This window comes from Lepidothrix coronata, unplaced genomic scaffold (genome assembly GCF_001604755.1).
Source record: "Lepidothrix coronata isolate B3197 unplaced genomic scaffold, Lepidothrix_coronata-1.0 Scaffold101, whole genome shotgun sequence".
NCBI classification, from domain to species: Eukaryota; Metazoa; Chordata; class Aves; order Passeriformes; family Pipridae; genus Lepidothrix; species Lepidothrix coronata.
Window position 1 is genome coordinate 2411573 of NW_016690281.1, and position 21133 is coordinate 2432705.

At 56.8% G+C, this 21133-nt stretch overlaps 2 protein-coding genes across 5 annotated transcripts in view; one reads left to right on the forward strand and one right to left on the reverse strand.

Moving 5' to 3' along the window:
- SLC5A10 (solute carrier family 5 member 10) overlaps positions 1-21133 on the reverse strand; it is a 39749-nt gene that overhangs the window by 6757 nt on the left and 11859 nt on the right. For all 3 annotated transcript variants that reach the window (XM_017823254.1, XM_017823255.1, XM_017823253.1), the window contains exons 8-9: positions 19390-19595; positions 17014-17149 (exon numbers count right to left, since the gene is read on the reverse strand). In XM_017823254.1, coding sequence (XP_017678743.1) covers positions 17014-17149; positions 19390-19595 — 342 coding nt within the window. The remainder of the gene's footprint in view (positions 1-17013; positions 17150-19389; positions 19596-21133) is intronic.
- On the forward strand, positions 1357-19462 carry FAM83G (family with sequence similarity 83 member G). Of its 2 annotated transcripts, none has more exons than XM_017823251.1 (5): positions 1357-2299; positions 9160-9327; positions 12978-13102; positions 13931-15377; positions 18864-19462. In XM_017823251.1, exons 1-5 carry the CDS (start codon positions 1805-1807, stop codon positions 19281-19283), a joined length of 2655 nt encoding a protein of 884 aa, XP_017678740.1. In that variant the 5' UTR covers positions 1357-1804; the 3' UTR covers positions 19284-19462. The 2 variants fall into 2 exon arrangements, with proteins under 2 accessions (XP_017678740.1, XP_017678741.1); XM_017823252.1 differs by lacking the exon at positions 1357-2299 and adding an exon at positions 3879-4096.

The window sequence follows — 21133 nt, forward strand, 5'->3', positions numbered from 1 at the left end:
CCCCAGCCTAAATGATTCTATGATCCCAACAGACAGCTGAAACATCCCTGTGTCCCCCAGCCCCGCTGCCGCCTCCTGCACAGGACAAAGCCGGGCTGGGCACAACCCCTCACCTGACTTGTCACCCTGGGATGAGCAGGGTCACTGTGCCTGCAGAGAGGAGCACTTTGATGGCCGAGCAGCCGGGCAGACGGGCAGCTTCGCCTCGGGAGCCTGACTCAAGCAGGGCCCTCATTTATCCGGCTGCAGATCCAGATGAGCCGCACCAACGCGAGGGAGGGAGCGAGACACAGCCCATGGCACTTTCCTTTTTTGCATTGGCGCAAGAATCTGACCCCAATTCCTGAAATTCGTCTTCATCTGAGCTTCCAGGAGAAAGGTCCACATTTCTGGCTTGTGAGCACCAACTGGTGTATCCAGGGTGGGTTTTTTTGTCCATCTCCCAGTTGTGAATGAAATCTGCCATAGCGAGGTCTGGTGACGTGACCGTGTCCATGTCCATGCTGCAAACCTTATAGAGGAAGGGACTGGACAGGACAGGACAGAATAGAATATTTTCAGTTGGAAGAGCCCTACAATGATCTGGTCCCACTGCCTGACCAATTCAGGGCTGATAAAAAAATTAAGGGTATTGTCTAAATGCCTCTTAAACACTGACAGGTTTGGGGCATTGACCACTTCTCTAGGAAGCCTGTTCCAGGACTGAACCACCCTCTTCCTAAAGAAATGCTTCCTACTATCCTGTCTAAATCTGCCTTCGAGCAGCTCCAACCCGGTGCCGCCCCTTGGGACCCACCTGGGCTCTGAGCTCCCACACCAGCACAGGAGGGGTTAACCACAGGACAGAGCTGTTTTCCTGGAAAATATTGACTTACCAGCTGGCACACCGGAGAGGGAGGGATTTCAGGAGAGAGGCGCGCTTTTCTTTTTTTTTTTTTTAAGACGAACACCCAAAGCCCTCCCCAGCCTCCCACCACCCTCCGGCACCCACAGCTCCGGGGGGTTCCCAGGCTCCGGGTCTGAGGCGTGAGGACACATCAGCCGAAAGAGTTAATCGGGGCAGGGCAGGGAATGTGTGAAGGCAACATGTGACTGCAGGTGGGGCAGGGCGGAGGGATGAATCACTCTTTTCCTTTTCCTCTTTTCACTTCTTGCTGTTACCTGTCCGGCCCCGGCACTGCGCGCTGGCAGGAGCCCCGAGCCATCGACCTGCCAGCCAGGGCGATGCACAGGAGGCTGACGGGGAGCGTTCGCCGCCGCCAGACCCACGGGCTGACCCGCTGCTCCAGGGGGGATAACCAGGGACGGCGTCTCGGCCGAGAAATCCTGCTTCTCGCTGCCCTTCATTAAGCCAGTTTTCTCTTTGTTTCTTTTTTTTTTCTCCACTTTTTATTTCGTCGGGTGCGTTATCGTTGTCTTGGGAGAGCGGAGGATGAGGAGAGCGTGGACTCGGAGGTGAAGGACCTTCCTGGTGGTGCTCATACACCTGGGGCTGTCTCTGCCCCGTCACACAGCCCCGGCCGTGGGAAGCTCCGTGTTTATCTTGCCTGGAGCCCTCTCACCCCGTGGAGCCGGGAGCAAGCCAGAAACCAAATCCTCCTCCCCGGCAGAGAAGAGCTCCGGCGTGGCAGGAGCCATTGGAAAAGGGAGCACTGCCTTTCCCAAGCTGCCCGTCGAGCCAGGGAGGGCAAAGCAAAGGGGATCGTGTGTTTAAAGACTGGAGAATAATTAATTCCTTATTTATTGCCGACATCCGGCGCTCGCTGGGGGCACAGAGCTCCCCCGGGAGAGGCGCGCGGTCACCATGGCTTTCTCCCAGGTGCAGTGCCTGGACGACAGCCACGTCAACTGGAGGTCCAGCGAGTCCAAGCCTGAGTTCTTCTACAGCGAGGAGCAACGCCTGGCCCTGGAGGCACTGGCCTCCCGTGGCCGCGACGCCTTCTACGAGGTCCTGAAGAGGGAGAACATCAGGGACTTCCTCTCCGAGCTGGAGCTCAAGAAGATCCTGGACACGCTGGAGACGTACGACCCCGGCTCCGAGTACATCCCGCGCCACGGCGGCAGCACGGGGGGGAGCGAAGGGGATGGCAACAGCCAAGGGGACGAGCAGGACATGGCTCCTTCCCTGGAGTACTGGCCCCAGAGGTCCGACCGCTCCATCCCGCAGCTGGACCTGGGCTGGCCCGAGACCATCGCCTACCGCGGGGTCACCCGCGCCACCGTCTACATGCAGCCGCCCATCGAGGGGCAGGCGCACATCAAGGAGGTGGTGAGGAAGATGATCTGCCAGGCTCAGAAGGTGAGGCGTGCCGCGGGGACGGGGCAGGATGTGCCCCAGGGCGTCCTGCTGGAAGTCCTGCTCTGCCAGGCAGTGCCTGTCCCGCGGGAAGCTGTGCCCAAGCAAAGGCAGCGCGGGCAAGCGTTCGGGTTTTTCCGTGGGACCAATATTTGGGGGTCGGGTCTCGCTGAGGATGCTGTTCGCCTGGTCCAGCGCTCCCTGGGAGGAATACAACCCTTCCCATGGTCCATATGGCCGCGTTGTTAATCCCAGGGTCCCTACAGGGCTGTGGGGGAAACCGCTGCGGAGAAAAATGGGTTGAGCTGCTTCCCAGCTGCGAGGCCGCAGTGCCGGGCACCCCACAGTTGTTGTTCCCAGTGTGACAGCACGTGGCAGCACGCAGGAACCTGGGGTCACGATCTGGCCTTGGGTCCACCAGCTGTTTGGCACGTGACCCAAGGGTCATGGTCTGGCCTCCGTCCTTGTGTCCACTGTCTGCCCAGTGCGTGGCCCCGAGACCCAGTGCAGCCCTGGGGCAAAGTAGCCAAAGCCTCTGGTCTGGCACTGACACACGAGGGTCAAGTTTTGCCCAAGATAACTGTGGTGCTCCGAACTGGCCTCATCATGGCTTTCAGAGGAAAAGGATGAGCCGGTGAGCAGGACAAGGCTGGGCAGATGCTGAAGGGATTTGGGTTGAGACTTGTCCTCCCTGTGTCATCCAACCAAGGAGCAGGGAATGGGGGTGCATGAGCAATGGGTTCAGGCTGGTGTCACGGGCAGGAGGACCAGGGAAGGAGGGAGATGATGGCATGTGTTGAAGGCCGGTGGTGGTGGGCAGAGGTTGTTGGTGTTTCCCAGTGATCTAATCCCAGCTGGGAAGTGCAGGAGGGGTCAGTACCTGCTGGTTTCTCAGTGCTTTGAAGCTCTTTGAGTTCTGTGCGTCCAATACCGTGAGCACTCCAAAGAAGGAGTATCCCAATCTGGAGGATGCTTCAGCAGGAAAACAGGGAGACACTGCCAGGGTGGCTATGGAGCAGAGAGAGACAGGCTGGGATGCATCAGGTCTGCCTGGCTCCTCCAGGGACAGGGCTGGGGTTTGCAGATCCTGTCAGAAGAGAGGGAAACCTGGTGACATGCAGCCATCAGAGCTTCTCCAGGACCATGGGACCAGAGTTCTGAGCATGAATAGCCCCAGCTCAGGCAGGAAAACTAATCTCCCAACACATCCAAGGCTTACAGGAAAGGCTGATGTGGGTGTCAGGGCTGCCCACTGTGGGCAGGAGCCATCTCTGGCCGCTGTCACCTCACGAAAGTCAAAGTGACCTGTCCTTACCTGTGACATTTTCCCCGCCAGAGCACTTTGCAGTGAGGGCAAAGGGAAGGGAGGGCTGCAGTCCCGTGGGCTGGAGGATGGGAGAATTATCCCACAACAAATAATGTCTCATCCCTGGGTCTTTCCTGCTGCCTCTGACTCGGGCTTGCAGCTCCTGTCTGGCTTTGCCTACTCACCACTTCCCACCTGCCCCACGCAAACGGCATCTCCTGAGTCATCCCACACCTCCTCCTGCTCCAGAGCCGGTGGCTGAGTCAGGCAGCTGCACATCCCCACCTCCCCTTGGAGCCTCTCCAAGCCACAGGGCCATGGCTGATGCTGCTGTGATCATCACCAGGACCTTGATGCCCCCTGAGCAGGGCTGGGCAGCAGAGCTGCCTCCTGGTCCAGGCAGTCCCTGCCAGTGGAATGAGACGTGGTGACACCACTGGTGACATGCAGAAGCCTCCTTGATGCTTATGGCACCCCAGCAAACATAGAAGAGGGTGAGTGCTTCATCCTGCAGGATGGCAGGAGTTAGGGGATCTGGCAAGAGGGTTCTTCCGTGGTCTCCCACCCCGTCTTCAAGGATCACAGTCACTGCAGCTGAATGTGCTGTCATGCTTCAGAGCCTGGGTGACCATCTGTGGGTGCTCCTAAGGGTGGGGACACTGGGATAGACCACCCTCCTCTGTGCCTGCTGATTTTAGCCAAGGCTTGAGGTCTTCACGGCAGTTCAGAGGTGGAAGAGTTTGGCTGAGGAAGCTGAGGGTGGACAGAGGGACTGTCCTGCTGCCACCCCATCAGATGTCACATAGGCTGGCCATGCACTCTGTCCTCCCTGGGGCGATCCCCCCGAATTGTCCCATCCCTCCAGACACCAGCAGTGCTCTTCATCCACCTGCAAAGGGGCACAGGCTTGGGAGAAGTTCACTTGCATCCTAGGGGATGACCCTTGCTCCTGACATTGTCTCAGATCCTTGGTCTGAAATGCTCCCAGGTGCCGAACCCCAAACCCCACCACAGGATTTGCTGTCCCGTGGCCAGGAGATCAAAGTCCCCTGACAGGCCCCAGCTGAGGAAAGTTCAGAGCCCACGTGAGAGCTGCTGGTGCTGGGAAGGTCGTGCAGGCAGAGCTGGGGTGAGGAAGCAGAGAACTGGCATGTGGGGCTGCTCTGAGGGTGCAGATGAACCCTGTTGCTTGCAGGAATGAGACCAAGCGCTGCTGAGTTCAGAGCCTCAAATCCAGGCGTGCCGGGCAGGGAGATGCAAATGATCCTCTCCTCTTTCTGGGATTCCTCTTTCTGGGAATAAATGAGAGAGAAGAGAGGCAGGATCCTGTGGCCACATCCCTGCTCTCCCTGAAAATCCCCGTCTTTGTGGCCAACAAGCAGAGGTGGTCAGGGATGTGGTGCACCCACCAGGCTTCACCCTGGAGACCTTCACCAGGTCCAGCCATGGCATGGCCATCTCTTCCTCGCTCCGGATCCCCTCAGTCTGCAAAGCTCACAGGATGGACATCAGGAAGAATTTCTTCATGGAAAGGGTTGTCAGGCATTGGAAGTGGCTGTCCAGGGAGGTGGTGGAGTTCCCACCCTTGGAGGTGTCCAGGGAAGGACTGGACGTGGCACTCAGTGCTCTGGGCTGAGGGACAAAGTGGAGATCAGGCACAGGCTGGACTCGATGATCTTTTCCAATCTCAAATGATTCTGTGATGGGCAGGAAGGCAGATTTCCCTCCTCTTCTCTAAATTTTGGCTCTGTCTGACCAGAAATTGGAGCAGGCTGAAAACACTGACCTTGGCCCAAAGCCACCGGAGGGAGCAGCGACTCTGACCTCCTCTCTGCACTTGAGGTTCCAGGTTGGGATTGTGGTGATACAATTACCCTGAGCAACTTCCAGTGAAGGTTGGGAGGCCCTATTAATTACTGTTTACAAAACCTTCCTCCATTCCTGGATGAAAGGGTCGACAGGGGAGAGCAATTATTAATGTTACTTGTCCCACCTCTCCTCCATCCCAACACGCTTCCTCTAATTGTGCCTTGGTGCCTGCCTAATTTATTAAATGCTCACGTGGTGTGCCCCAAAACTCATTATCTGATGATTCAGAGTGAGCTAATAAAGAGCTGCAACTTCCTCTATAAGACATGGTCCTGCAGTGCTCATCAAAGCTGTTCCAAAGGATCCCAGCAGCGTTTGCCCGGTGTCTGGGGGGATGTCGTGCTCACCACTCCTTGTGGTTTTGGAACCTGGCACCTGCACATCTGCTGTATCCAGTGGATCCTGGCAGCTTCTGGGACCCAGAGAAGAAAAGTATTGCCCTCGTGGGCACGGGGAGCATCCAGCTGTAGATTTGGGGCTGATTTCCTCTGCATCTTCCATATGAATGGCAAAGCTTCCTGGGATGCCCTTGGCAAAGGGGCTTTGGGAAAGGAGATGTCCTTGCAAGGAGTGCTGCCCTGGTAGAGGTGACAGGCACAAGGGTGCCAAGCTCGCTTCCCACAGCTGGATGGCACAGACAGTTCTATTCCCCAAGCTGGAACACAAATAGCACAGAGGATTTCCCTGCTCTGGAGCAGACAGACCTCCATCCTTTGCCGATTGCCCCCATGCCTGGGTTTGGCACAGACCCAGCGGTCCCAGCCCTGGTTCAAGCACAGGCAGCCCAGCAGCAGATTTCACCTCAGACAGTCTCCACCTGGGGAGCGCTGCCAGGACCATCCTCACTCTCCCAGCCCACTCCATGCCAGGGCAGTGTTGGCACACGGGCGTGAGATCCCGGAGACAAACCGAGGCCAAGCCTGTCCTGCAGGCGAGACGTGGCGGGGAGGGAAGCGGGAGCTGAGCAGTGACAGGATGCACCAGCCGAGCAGGAGGACTCGGGTTGAAAATGTGGGCAAGAGGGCGAGAGCCAGGCTGCCTCCCTGTGCCAGAGCCAGCCACCCTGGGCCACTGCCTGCAGTGCACGGCTCTCTCACCACCCCTGTGGGAGCGGGGCTTGGCATGGGGGGTGTAATCATCCCCTGCTCGCACCCCTACAAAGCTCCTTCACATCTTCAGAGCCACAGCAGCAAGCCAAGGCCTTGGGAATGCTGGGGCCACAGTGAGAAAATTCTCTTTTCCTCCCCAAATAAAGGTCAGTGCTATTGTCATCTCCATTTTATGAGCCCTCAGCTTCCTCTGGAGAAAACACAGGGCACAGGCAGAGTGACATGACCACAGCCATGTGGATCAGCGGTGTCAGAGAGAGAAGCAAACCATCTGCCACCAAACCCACCTTCTTAAACCAGGCACACACCATCCCACCACAGGAGTGGTGAGTGCCCCTCACCCAGGACTCGCAGCAGACAGCACAGCTCCTCCCCAGTTAGTTGCTGTACACAGCAAATCCAAGCCCAGAGCTCCCAGAGCAGCTTTGAACCCATCCCACTTTACATCCATGCAAAGCAGGCACCCGGTTTCCTTCCTCAGTTTCCCCACCAGGACAGTGAGGACGAGCAAAACACAAGAGCAGAGGCACAAGGGAGTGAGGATTTAGCCTTTCACAGCAAAACCTGGTGAGAGGCTCTCGGGTGAGGATAAATGGGAATTCAGCTAAAATCGAGTGGCAGAGCCATAAATCCTCCCTTGGCACTTCCCAAAACACTCGTATGTAGCCAGGGCTGGGGAGGCCAAGGCAGCATCAGAGACAGCAGGGCTGGGGCTCCACACACAGCCTCGCTCCTCACCCCATCGCCTGCAGAAAAGGAAGAGGCAGCAATGTCATAACGCGCCATCCTCTGCTTAATTAAAGCTCTCCAGGTTGTCCTGTGGCACAAACCTAATTAAAAGGCAGCTTGGTGCTTTGAGAGCTCCAGACTGGACGTGTTTGACTGTGCAAGTGCCCAGCACCATCCCGGTCCCTTCCTTCCTGAAGGAGGAGTATCCCAGGGTCTCCCTGTGTCCCCTCACACTCCTATGCTGGAGGAATATCCCAGGGTCTCCCTGTGTCCCCTCACACTCCTATGCTGGTGTCCTCCCCAGCTCAGCCTCGTGCCACTGCCAGCAGAGCCATCCTGGAAGAGCAGAGGGCTGAGAGCACCCATCTTCCCAACCCAGGGCACCTTCCAGGAACAGCCACAGAGATGGGAGCACTGACACCTTTCCAACCACAGGACAATGACGTGCCAGCACCCTGATGACAAGCTGCTCCCCCAGGATGAGGGGAGGCAGCCATCCCTGTGGAGCTCCCCCAGGATGCTCAGCTGGGCTGCAGGCAGCTGCCTCCAGCCCCTTTTCCTGCCATATCTCATACACCACCACTGCTGCTCACTGCCACCAGCAAGGCCACCTCCAGAAAGTACAAATCCACAGGCACAGAGTGACCTTTGGTGCTCAGCCATTCCATGAAATCCCAGTGCAGAACAGATCCACTTTCCTATCACCTGTGGGACTCATCCTGGCCGTGCCAGGGCAGCAAACGCCCTGGGTACAAAGGCAGCTCCAGCTTGGGAATATCAGTGACGTTGCGTGTGACAAACCCAGCTGGCACTGGCACGGCCATCCCGGCTCTGCTCCGCTCTTTACAGCCCAGGAGGGAGGAGGGATGTTGTGCAGCTGGAGCAGCACCCCAGGCTGGGCACTGAGACCAGGAGGGGTGTCAGCAGCCCCAAACACTGCCCCAGTGCTCTGCCTTGACCCCACAGCGTGGAGCTGGCTCTGGATCCAACCAGAGCAGCAGCCTCTGGAACAGCCGGGTGCGGGAACTGGGAGCTGCAAACTCCTGGCTGCTCTTAAGGAACCTTGTCAGCTCACACCCAGGTCTGGTTTTAAAGGGGATTAAAAGTCACTTTAGCTCCTGAGAGCACCTCAGAAGTATCTCAATACTCTCTGCCAAGCTTCAAGTCACTTTTAGCTGTTTTTTATGGTGTTTCTCTCAACACCAGCATGTGATTCTGTATGATAACTCCAGAGGCAGCAACCACCCCACACAACATGCCCTTGGACAGACAGACCCATCATTTAATGGTTGGACTCGATGATCCTAGAGATCTTTTTCTACCCTATGCTCATTAAATCAGAGGTCTCCCCTTCTGGTGCTCCCTGCAATGCTGATAGCAAAGGGACACCAAACTTCTCAGCCAGAAACTGGATTCTGAAATTTGTGGAGCTCGTTAAAGGCAGGAAAGTTGGATTCACCCTCAGCAAACAATTTTTCCTGAGTATATTGTGCTGAGGGCCACCACTGCAATCACAGGATCGTTATGGTTGGAAAAACATATAAGACCATTGAGCCCAACCACTAATCCAGCACTGCCATGTTCACACTAACTGTGTCCCCAAGTGCCACATCTACACATTTTGTGGAGATGAAACCTCCCACAGTGACAGCAAAGGAATGGGACTGGGGACTCCTGCTTTCCACCCTCAGGCTGGCTGGAGCCGGAGGAGATCCTGGGCTCCCCCACATTGAATCCCAGCCTCCTACAGAGATGACATTGCCTTGCCTCTCACAAAACAAGCACCGACCCTACCTTTGGGTTGTCCCCGGCCCTGCTGCCCAGACTCATCTCTCCTCTCCCCTCTCCAGGTCATCGCGGTGGTCATGGATATGTTCACTGATGTAGACATCTTCAAGGACCTCCTGGACGCAGGCTTCAAGAGGAAAGTGGGGGTCTACATCATTTTGGATGAGACCAACGTGAAGCACTTCCTGCAGATGTGCGAGCGAGCCCATATGCACACCGGGCACCTGAAGGTGAGGATGGTCCGAGGGGTCCGAGCTGGGGAACCTCTCCAATGCAGGGATGTAACCAGAGTTATCCACTCTGCTCCATCCTGTCCTGGGGAATCACAGCCCCCGAACTTTGGGCAGTGCCAGATGAGTTTAGTCCATTTCTCCTGTAGCAAAAGCTGAAGGTGATGCCCTAATCCGGGAGCAGCAGGATGGAGGGGAATGGATGAGAGACAGGGACGTGGATTTTCCACCCAGCAAAGCTCAGTGCAGAAATCCCAGGGGGCTGCTGGTACCCAGCCAGTGCTGGAATTGGGGCAGAGGGATGTCTGGGGAGATGCAGCCCCGCAAGAGCGGGCACAGGTCACACAGGGCACTGCAAAGCTCACGGCAAACCTGCGAGCTCAGCATGTCCTGGTGGGTTGAGGGAACAAGCTGGCAAGAGGGAAGGAGCAGCAGATGCCATGCCAGGGCCGGATCTGTGCCATTGCCAGCCCCATTCCTGCTGCTGCCCCAGGGGCAGGACCGGCAGGAGCAACCGCCGGCTGGTTCTCTCGCTTTCGGGCTTTCCCGCAAGCCAGAGGCTGGAATTAAAAAACTTGATTTTCCCCTTTTCCGGAGCCTCCGCCCCAGCACAGGGCCGGGAGCAGAGCAGGGAGGCACCCACGCTTCCTGCGGCCCCGGCAGCTGCCAAGGATGCCCTCACTGCTCCCATCTGTGCAGGGCAGCACACACTGGTGGGACTGATCTGCCCACACACACCGTGCTCACCAGCCCTGGAGTGCTGGGGGATGCACATGGAATAGCTCCTGTGCACAAATTCTGTGTAAAACCAGGGATGACAAAGCAGAAGGGGGGATGTCTGGCAGCACAGGGGTCGGTCCTCAGCCCAAAGTGCCCCAAACCCAAGGGGACGGGTTGGATGTGGCTTGGAGCAATTTGGTGTAGTAGAAAGTGTCCCTGCCCACAGCAGGGAGTTGGAATGAGATGAGCTTTAAGGTCTCTTCCAACCCAAACAGTTATGGGATTCTAGGATTCTCCTTACACCTCCCTGTGTGTGCAGGGGTTGCAGAGAAAAATCACCTATCAGGGTGTTCTCGTGCAAAGGCAGAGGAAGATGAAGGGGCAGAGGAGAGGATGGGGGGAGTGTATCAGCCTCAGGAGCAGCACCCAGAGTGGGGACCCTCACTCCAGCTACAGGACAAAGTCCCAGGTTCCAGCCACAGGACACAGAGTTCCAGGCTTTCCTCTGGGCACAACACTCCCCTTGCCAGCACCAGATGCAAACACAGCGGAGCAGCCCAGCAGTGTCACTCGGGGCCTGCAGACACCCCTCTCCAGCCGTGAGTCGCTCGGCCTCGCCCGTTGCTTGGCAGAAAAGTGATGTTTCTGCTGCTGACGTCACCGGGCCATGCACTGGCTGCCAAATGGCTGCTGGGAAGGCCCGTGCCTGGGCAGGCTCCCCAGATTTGCTTATGGTGAGGGCAAACCCACAGCTGAGCAGGAACACGTCGGAGCCACGACACCCTCGCACCTGGCTGGAATGAGGTGGGACATGCTGGGGCTCAGGGACCCCCACGCAGGGAGCCGAGAGCACCGGCCGGCCAAGCCTCACCATGCCCGCCAGCCCAGCTTAATTGCTGCTCCCAACAATTAAAGCAAACTCAGCCGAGCTTTTACCTGCGTCCAAACTCCCTGGAGAGTCTGGGATCCCGCAGGCTGCTGCCGCTCCGAGACCAGAAAAGCCAGCGCTGACGCACTCCGGTGTTTTCCTACATTAGCAGCCCGGTGGCAGGACTGGAAAAGCAGGAGAACATCTGCAGAGCTCGGCAAATGTCTGGAAGTTGGGATTTGCCGCACACTGCAGCCGGTTTGCTGGCACGGGAGGCAGCAGGGCAAGGAGGGGGCGAGGAAAGTAGGGCAGAGTCTGGGAGCTGCTTCCTAAGCCCCGAGATGATAACGAAACATCCCTCATTATCTCGGTGCCTTTGCTTGGCAATTAGTAACTGGCTTGGGCAAGGAGGTCGCTCCGTTGAGCAAGGGGAGTGATTCACCCAGCCCGGCACCCGGCCATCCCGCCGGGCACCCGCCTTGGCACAGGCCAGACAAGCAGAGGTACACCAGGAGCTGGGAGGAAAGGGGACTGGCACCAGGGAGGGTTGATCCCTGGGTGTTATCCGAGAAAAGCCCACGGCTGCTCCCTGAGTTTGGGCACAGGGGCAGCTCCAAGAGGGAGGGATCGACACCCAGGCTGGCGATGGGCAGAGAGCAAAGCCTTGGGTGTAAAGTTTGTGCACCCTGGGCACTACCAATCTCAGCAGCACCATGTGTAGGGATAACACAGGACAGGGATGAGAATTCCTACCCCGGCCTGCTTTCCAGCCAGCCCCCAGCACCACCAGTGCTGCTGCACACCCACAGAAACTGGGATGTCCCCCCAGACACACCAGGCAAAAAGGCAAATGTTAAGAAAAAAAACAAACGCAACAAAAAACCCCATAAACTTCTCTGCTCAGTATGTGAATCTTCCCTGGAAACACGGCCAGAAAAGCCTTTCTTTTCACATCATGCTAAAATCAATGCTGAGTCATTGTCCCTCCTGCCAGACACGGGGGAGTGGGGACCAGGGGGGCCCCTGGGCTATTCCTGATTGTGGTCTACAGGGAGAGAAGAGAGTCCAGAGAAGCAGATGAGAAAGGCTGGAGGAGGGGAAGACCAATATTATTTGTGCTTTTCTTTAAAAAAGACAAACCAAACCAAAACAAAAAGCACACAAAAACAGCCGTGGAGGGCATGACCCAGTGATAACACTGAGCCTTTAGCAATGGCATGACCAACATCCCGGCAGGAACAGGAGGAATGCAGATGCTTTCACAAGAAAATATTTGCTCCCCACCCAAGGGAGCCCTTTTGCTGTGGAAGATGCTATCTGGTGACTTTGGAATGTGCCAGTGCCCTCCACAGAGACGCTGGAGCCAGAAGCCAGACTGGAGATAGAGAAGTATTTTGGCAGAGCCAGGGCTGCCCCTCCATCCCTGGGCTCCCTTGGGGAGGACACCCCATCCCTCCACAGGGACCTGCTCCCTCATCACCAGGTTTCACTTCCTGGGGGTGAAAAGATGTTGCCCCACTGCCTTTTTTTCCCCCCTCCACTCACCCCTAAAACCAGGCAGGACTAAACACTCAGATTTTAGGAGCACAGAAAAGGGGGAGTGTGGTGGAAAGCAAACCCACTGCCACCAGATCCACGTGTGCTGTCCTGGGGTCACCAGCTCCCCCTAAAGCCCTTGTACATCTCCCGCTGGGGAGGAGGAGTGGGATCTCCTCTCCCAGGGTGGCATTTCCATAGATCACAGGGGATGGAGAGTGCTTGGCAGCACCATCACACACTGCTCACCCACGGACACAGGCAGCACGGAGTTCAAGAGGTGGAAAACAGGGCCCAGCACATGGGCAAAGCAGGAAATTCTCCAGGCTGAGTGCAGAGTTCACCCCGTGGCCTTGGGTGAGTTATTTTATCTCCCCATCGCTGTGGCCTCCTCTGAGCCGGCCATGAAGAGCGTTCTGTTCCTCGAAGGGGCTGTGGAGCATCCAGGGGGACGTTGATGGAGGGATGGATGATGCTCTCAGAGCAGCCCTTTGCTCCTGCTCACACCTCTGCCTTTGCTCTGCAGAACCTGCGCGTCCGCAGCACCGGGGGGACGGAGTTCTTCACGCGCTCGGCCACCAAGTTCAAGGGGGCTTTGGCCCAGAAGTTCATGTTCGTGGATGGGGATCGAGCCATGTGTGGGTCCTACAGGTAATCAGCACTCTCCTCCTGCCCTTTTGCCTCCCCCCATGGAGGTGTTGGTTAAAGGATCATCACAAACCCACGTGGCCTAAATCCTGGTCCCCGCCCAGCATGGCCCCAAGACCCCATCCCAGACTTGCTTCCCTGCTCCTAAACTGCTCCTAAACTTTGCAAGGAGATTTGGAATGGGCGACAAGGAGTCCCCACCACCTCCTGAAACCAACAGGTCGAGGACACCTGCCATTCTCAGAGGTGGTGTGACACACCAGTTTTTTCTGCCACTTGATGCAATAAGCACAAGGAAGGACCAAAGCACTGAACCACACCACAGCCAGTCCCAGCTCTCACACTAACCTCAGCTTTTCCAGCTAAACATTTCCTACACAAAGTATTTTCCAGGTTGTCCAAATGAAAACTTACTTTGGTAGAAACAGATCACCCCCAGTCAGCTTCTGAGCTCTAAAAGATAAGTTTTATAAACATGGAGCTGAAACATTTCCTACTTTCTGGCCACAACAAATAACACATCCATTTGTGAGTTGCTTTTCTTAACTAACCCAAGCTGAGAAAGGAAAAGCAGCCAACACTAAAATGAAAAACTAACTGACCCACTGCAAGTACCTTTTACTTCAAGTCCACTGTGCTCAAGACTTCAGCCCTTCACTCTAATTTGTGATGAGAGCTATTTCATCAATCCTATTATTATTATTATTAATGTTTACAACGAGATCATGTCCCTGCTGGCACCATCAATCCCCCAGGGAATGCCAGGGTTGGGGAGAGGAGTGTTATTTACCAGCGAGTGCTCAGAGAGTTTCCAACGTGTTTCTGTTCCAGTTTCACCTGGTCTGCGGCGAGGACGGACCGAAATGTCATCACAGTCCTCTCGGGCCAAGTGGTGGAGGCGTTTGACAAGCAGTTCCAGGAGCTCTACCTCATGTCCAAGGGGGTGAGCCTCAAGTCCATCTCCATGGGTGAAGAGCCCGAACCCGAGCCCGTAACGCTGCCCTCGGTCGTGCCGGTGACCCCCGCCAACGCCGTGGTGAAGAAGCTGATAAACCCTAAATACGCCCTGGTGAAGGCCAAGAGCGCTGACCAGATCAGCAAGACTTCGTCTGAGAACCAGGACAAGAACCAGAAGGCAGACAACAAAGGCAAAGTCGTGCCCGAGGGCCCGGGGGGCGACCGGCATGGGGACGTGGCAGACCTCTCCCTGCTCATCCACCCCGGCCTCCTGAATCTGGAGAAAGCCAACATGTTTGACTATCTGCCCACCTGGGTGGAGCCTGACCCCGAGCCCGGGAGCGAAGTCTTGGGCTACATCAACATCATTGACCCCAAGGTCAAGAACGTGAAGCTCTCGCAGATGAACCGCATCAAAGTGTGCGACGTCTCCCAGGCCAGCGCCCAGCACCGGCAGATGCTGAAGAACAGGGAGATGGAGGCCAAGAAAAACTCAGACCAAGAGCCACCTCTGCTGTCCCCCTGCCAGAGACAGATCCCACAGCCCCCCATGGAAGCCCCTACAGCGCCCACTACCAGCCACATGGAAGGCATCAGCTGGACAACGAAGCAAGCAGGAACATTTGCCTCTTCACCATTGGGCCACCACTTGAAGCCACAGGAGGAGACACTAGAGACCATCAAACCACCAGTTCCAAAGCCAAGGACCGTCCCCGTTGGTGTCCTCGTGACCAAAGTTGTTACAACCTGTGACAGCAGCACTGCCCTGGAGGGTGACACACAACCACCGCTGGCCGACCATAAGGGTGTGAAGCAGGAGCGGGAGGAGAAACCCAACGGAGCTTCCATGGAGACCTGCCACCTCCAGCCAGACCGGCCCGTGGCAGGGCCACAAGAGGACAAAGGGCCTCCCTGCTCCCACAACGGGCTGGGAGAAGAGGAGGAGGAGGAGGAAGAGGAGTACATCACTCTCAGTGACCAGGAGAGCTACTCCAGCAGCTCTGCTGACCACAGCTACCGCCGCTCCAACGCCTCCTCCATCTCAGACGAGTACTTCGAGGTGAGGGATCGCTACGGGCCGCTCCGGAGAACCAACTCGGACGTCACCCACAATGGGGAGATCCTTCCCATGCAGAGGAAGCTCAGTGACCCCCACATCAGCCGGGGCACCTTCCTCAGCCCCCTGGGCAGCCTCCCATCCCTGAAGCACGTCCGCGTGGAGGACGTGACGAAGAGGAGGAGCAACGCCGTGGAGATCAGGCGTGTGCTGCCCCGCACCATCCTGGATGGCAACAGCTCCTACCCCAGCAGTGCCACCCAGGTAGGACTTTTTGCCATGACCTTATGTTCTCCACCCTACAGAGGTTGCAAACCCAGAGGTGACCCAGCCAGCTCAGCCAAGGCGTGGTGTCATCCCGAGCTTTGGTGTCAGGTCCCAGATGCCGAGATAAGACTTCCCATATAGAATAACACCCTACACGTGGCGATGGTAGGAGTTACCCAAGAGGTTCTCCTGGTTGGGAAGGTGGTGGCTGTGCCACAGGTCTTGGTGTCTAGCAATGGGAACAGCTGGTAAAGGGGAGGCTTTTGGGAATTAAAGATTATCCCACAGCATTGGGCTGGGGATGGAGCTGAGTGGCTCCGGGCACAGCTGTACAGATGTGCCTGGACTCGCTGAGCCCCATCCACAGCCCATCAGCAGCGGCACCGTGCCCAGCCAGGGACAGACTGTGCGTGCAGGCGTGTCCTTCTCAGGCTTGTTTTCCAGCACCTTGCCAGGGCGATTAGCATCAAAGGAGAAGCGCTCGGACACATAATTAGGCAGAGCAAGACAGCGGAGAAACAGGGACGGCAACCTCTGTGGGCGAGTGCCACAGTCAGCAGCTTTGTGGCTGATCCAGCGGTGACGCCAGACCCCGTCACCGCACGGGTGCTGCAATTCCATGGGGTGCATGCCCAGATCCCGCTGCTGGAGCACGGGGTGCACGGCAGCATCCCCACCGGGGCCGGAGCATCACCCTCTCCAGGCAGGGGGATCACAGGGGCAACCCCCTGTTTCCACCCAAGCGCTGCAGCCTCTTGCACCACTGCCAAGCATTTTGGTTTCTCAAGGCTCCCCACCCGCTGTTTTTGGGGCATTCAAACCCCCAGGGCTAAATCAGCAGGTGAAGTCACTGAAACTGCCTGAGGGTACCCTGGCTGAGCATCTAATCTGTATTTACAGGGAATTAAATTTACTATCCCAGAGTCCACTTGCTTCTCCCTTCCCAGCCAGTGACAGGGAGCTCAGAGCTTTAATCCTCACACATCAAATACCCCCTGGTCCTGCAGGGCAAGGAGCACAGAGCCCTTTGATGCTGTGACCCAGGTCCCAGGTGCCACCCTGCTCAGGGTGGCCGGGTACGCTGGTGTTCCTGCAGTAACTTGTTCTGGCCCTTTGATGAGAGGCAGATAATTAACACAGCATCAGGGTTAGGAAAGCCAGTGCTCAGCTGGTGGAGGGAAGAGTTTCTCCCATATGTAAAAACAATAAACCAAAGCAACCCTTGACTAACTCTAGAAAACCTGAATCCAACAGGAATCACCATCAACCCCCACAAGCACCTTTTTCTGGGGTCCACATTTCTCATGTGCTGGCCCATGGCCCAGCATAGCCCAAAACACAGGTGGGGGCTCACTCAGGGCAAACACCATGTTTTCCATTCCATGGAGAACGTGGCACTCAAGTTCTCCCTGGAACATCACCTTCCCTAAATACACAACCCTATTCACACCTGGATGCACAGCAGGCTCAAGGAGGGCACTGGGGACACCCGTGTCTTCTCCTGCCCCTCTCCCACCCACAGAGCCCCCAGGTCTGTGCAGAGCAGAGGTTTCCAGACAACCCCCCCCTCATCCCTTAGTGACAGGGAAAATCCACATCCCACAGGCTCCACAGCTGCGTGGGGGGCCATTACCTGGGTACAGGACCCTGCTGATCATCCCTGGCATGATGATGACAAACAGGGGCAGCATCTTCAGGTAGCTGGCCAGGATGGAGCCGGCCTTGGCGTGACTGAGGCTCTTCGCAGAGAGCGAGCGCTGGACGATGACCTGTGGAGGGCCAGGCAGGAGGGATGAGCAGCACCAACACCACAGCAGCCTCCTCCTTACCAAAGTGCATCCCAAATGTTGGAGCCACTGGGCACAGGGCCCAAGCACAGCTCCCAAAAGCAGCATAGATGTGTTCCCAGCCCACAGCGAGGTTTCTCTCCAGACCAGTAACGGGCTGGTGTTACACCACAGCAGCACGTCCCTCCTGACAGTATCAACCATTCCCCACCACTATTCTCCCCACTCTTGCCCCTTCAATTCAATCTTCTCCCCAAAGAGTGCCCACAGTGACAAGGAAACCGAGTCCAGCCTCCTCCTCCCACAACTCCACTGCTCAGACCATCACACCTCAAAGCTCTGGCCAAGCTGTATCCATCCACAGCACAGCCAGCCCCGGGGTTTTGAGGCAATCCCTCTTAAATAGGCAACATCTGTAGGAATTGCTGATTTAAAAGAGCTCAGGGCCTCCACAAAGGCTTATAGAGAATGCTCAGCACCCAGCAGGATTCAGCCACTCCTGAGCAAGAACTGGCTCAATTCCCCCGATGGATAGGAGGGATGGGGTGCCAAATCCTAGGGTGGAATGCTTGGGGAAGCCATAGTTTAACTTCTTTCCAAGAGCCAGAGCATGTCAGGAGCTGCAGGACCCACCACCCGAGCTCAGGCACTGTGTGCACCAGATCAGGTACATGATGAGCTCAGAGGGAGAGGAGCTAAATCACCCTTAGTCCTTCCCACCTGAAGCCATCTCAGACCTTAACACTGATTTTAAGCATCTAATAAAATCAATCCAGAACCACCTAAGGTGAACTGCTTTAACACAGCCCTCATGGTCAGCACAGGAGGTGCCTGCTCCAGGACCAAAGAGGCCTTTGAGATATTGGGACTAACTGGCTGAACCCTGAGCTGATGCCAACAGCTCGGTGGAGATGTGGCACTGGCAGCATGGCAAGGGTCATGGCAGAGGCTGAGCAGGTTGGCACAGCCAGCTCTGCAGCCTCCTGGCCCCAGCTCATCCTGCCATCAGCACCTGCACTCACCAGATCCCATCTCACCTGGTGCATCTGCAGTCACACCCAAAGAGGAGATCACTATCTGGTGACCACAGCCATGTGTTACAGCCTTACCCAGTCCAGAATTAAGATTAGTCGTGCTCAGATCTGATCCAAACATGTGTCTCAACCCAGCTAATCAGAGCCACCCCCACAGTGCTGTTGCAGCTCACTGTTCTCTCCTCATCCCACCTCCTCCCCCAGCCCTCCATCCTTTCATCTGATCTTGGCAGTCACCTAATCCCACAGCTCAGGTCTGGATGACTGGATGCTCTTTGTGCCTGATATGAGGGCTTAGATGATTAAGACGGGTGTTGAGGCTGCTGCTGGAGAGAAGGTGTTGAGATGCCTTATCCTGGATCTCCAGGCAGCAGGGACTTGGCTCGGGACAGCCTCCAGGCTGCTTGGGAAGTGGCTGCTGAAGCACTGCATGTGCAGGACTGTGTGTTATCACAGTAAGAAATCAGAGCAGCAGCCACGGTTAAGACTTGAGGTAGTTTTGAGCTGCCACCGGTCTCAGAAGAATTTGGGCAAGGGACTACACCAAGTGCCAGAGGGATTTGTCCATGAGGACCAAGCCCATGTCACAGAGGTGTCCTTGCAGGGAGCAGCATCCTCACGACAGCCACAGCTCACCTCTTTCTCTGCTCTGTCACGAACAGGGGACGCACATCTATCGCTACCGACCCAGGACCCCCGCGGGCAGAGAGCAAGGCAAGGAGGTCTCCTGCTCCCCAACGCACGAGAAACCCCTCGGGGCCACCAAGTACAGAGGGGATGGAGCAGAACCCAAAAAGACCATTGCAGGCAGCCAGCCCTACTGGCAGAGCAAAGCCTTCAGCCCCAGCAAGCCCACGGCGCCCGGCCACCTCTCCCCGAGCAACCCCAGAGCGTCGGGCAAACGCTTCACCTCCCTGCCCGAGGGCCAGAAGCCAACCGAGGAGATGAGGACACCCCTCGGCATCCCGCTCTCCAAACTGTCCCAGTCCAAGCACCTCAAGAACAGGGTTGCGGGAGCCCCGGGTGCTTCCGTGGACTCCAAAAAGCAGCCCCCCGAGAGCACGGGCCAGAAGGAGCACTAGGGGCTGGTGAAGGTGGTCCCTGCAGGGCGAGAGCAGTGGTAGAGCGTTGCCTGGAGCCCAGGCCACGCCGCGTTACACGGGGCAGGGGGTTCTTGTTTACATTTACCTGGTCGGTGCACCAGTACCACGTGGCCATGATGGACAGCCCAAAAGTCATCCCGGTCCAGGGCAGGTCTCCGGAGACCGGGTCTCGGAAGAGGTGCATGGCATCCGCTCTGGGCAGGTGGCAGGTAGTGTTGGGAACGATCTTGGACGGCACCGCTTTTCCATAGGCCTCTTCCAGGTTGGGGTAACCTCCGATCTCATTAAAAGCTGGAAAGCACCATTGGGGGAGGTGGTCAGAGTGCAGTAAAACCCAGTGGTCTGTGAGATCAGCTGGCAGAGCACTCACCAGCTCGTTAACCCAGAAGTGCTGCCCAGAGAGGGAGGGCTCGTCCGTGATCGTGTTTTCTTCTAGTTATTTAAGAGACTCTTCTATTACCATTTTGCACAGCAGGTCCCATTGCAGCCCACTCTCCCTTTGGAGGGTGACCCGAGTCCTGGGACAAAGGCTCCTCAAGGGACCCACCTCTTTTAACCTTGTACTGTAAAAGCAACCTGTTCATTAAAGCTCCCTGGTCCCAGGGCAGGGGAACCTTGCCCAGGACTATTGAAATGCAAGATGAGGTGGCCTTCCACTCGATAAACTGCAGCTCAAGGTGCCTTGGCACAAGTGTCCAGCCAAACGTTTTGTACTCCCCTGAGCATTTCCCCAGCATCCCCCATGTGCCCCCACCCCCAAACCTCCAGAAACCAGTAAAAAAAAAAAAAAAAAGGAAAAAAAGACCCTTTTCACTGCATTTTTCCTAGGAAATGGGATCCAAGGTCTGAGCCTGAGCCTTGATGAGGAGTATGTGCCATGAACAAGCCCTAGCAAGTGAGCCTCCAAGCCCTTGGCAGATGCCCCGTGCTCCTCCTGCCTGCAGCCACTGCCAACCAGCCCTGGGCTCTGCCCTGGCCCCCCCCCACCTTCCTGCTCCTGGGGAGCACAGAATGAATGCAGCTTCCCCAGGACCTCCAGTGGGAGAATTTTGGAGCCAGAGGCATCACTTTTTGGAGGAGGGTGGGAGGGGAGGCACCCGCCCCGCTCCCCCCACACACCACGGCCACCCACACAGCAGCCTGGGGGAGACAGGCAGGGAGGGGCACTGGCACCCCCATACCCACGGCAGCTGCTGGTGCTCGGGAGCAGAGAGGAGGCTCCAGAGGTTTCATGGAGGGGAGGAGACTCCAAGCAAGACCCACGAGCATCCCTCGCTGGGTTTCTCCAGATCTGGTCCAGCTGTCACATCCCGTATCCCTTCTGCCTCTGCAGTTCAGACCCTCAGCTTGGGCCCCTCCAGTGCAGCAGCAGGAGGTGGGAATGTGCTCCTGAGCAGTTTCCCTCCCACAGGACCGTGTCCACAAGCCCTGCTGTCTTTAGACCAAATCCCTCAGGCATCAGATGCTGGGCACTAGGATCACCATCAACGCCAGCTTGAACAAATCCCAGTTTCCAAGCCACCCATCCTGCTCCATTGTCCCTTCCTGCCAGAGGACAGCCCTCCCCCTCCAGTCCTCCCATTTCCATTACCAACCTACAGCCCCCTGACCTGAGGCTTTTAGGGAGCTGGCAAAGGGGCATCACCCACCGTGTCCCCCCCTTGCAATCCATCCTCCCGAGTTTCACAGGGAGTCAGCATTTGTGAACTCCTCCTGCTCTTGCACAAGCAGCCCTGGCCCCCCTCCAGCGCTTGGTTTATCCAGGCGCCGGCTACTCCCAAGCTTTGCATGGGCGTTGGGCACCAACAAAGGCTCTCCAGAGGCAGAGG

Bases quoted from the DNA above. Each gene is read 5' to 3' on its own strand.
- FAM83G (XM_017823251.1), top strand. From the start codon at position 1,805: ATGGCTTTCTCCCAGGTGCAGTGCCTGGACGACAGCCACGTCAACTGG. The intron at 9,328-12,977 runs GTGAGGATGGTC...TTTGCTCTGCAG, and splicing joins TGCACACCGGGCACCTGAAG to AACCTGCGCGTCCGCAGCAC. The intron at 13,103-13,930 runs GTAATCAGCACT...TTTCTGTTCCAG, and splicing joins GCCATGTGTGGGTCCTACAG to TTTCACCTGGTCTGCGGCGA.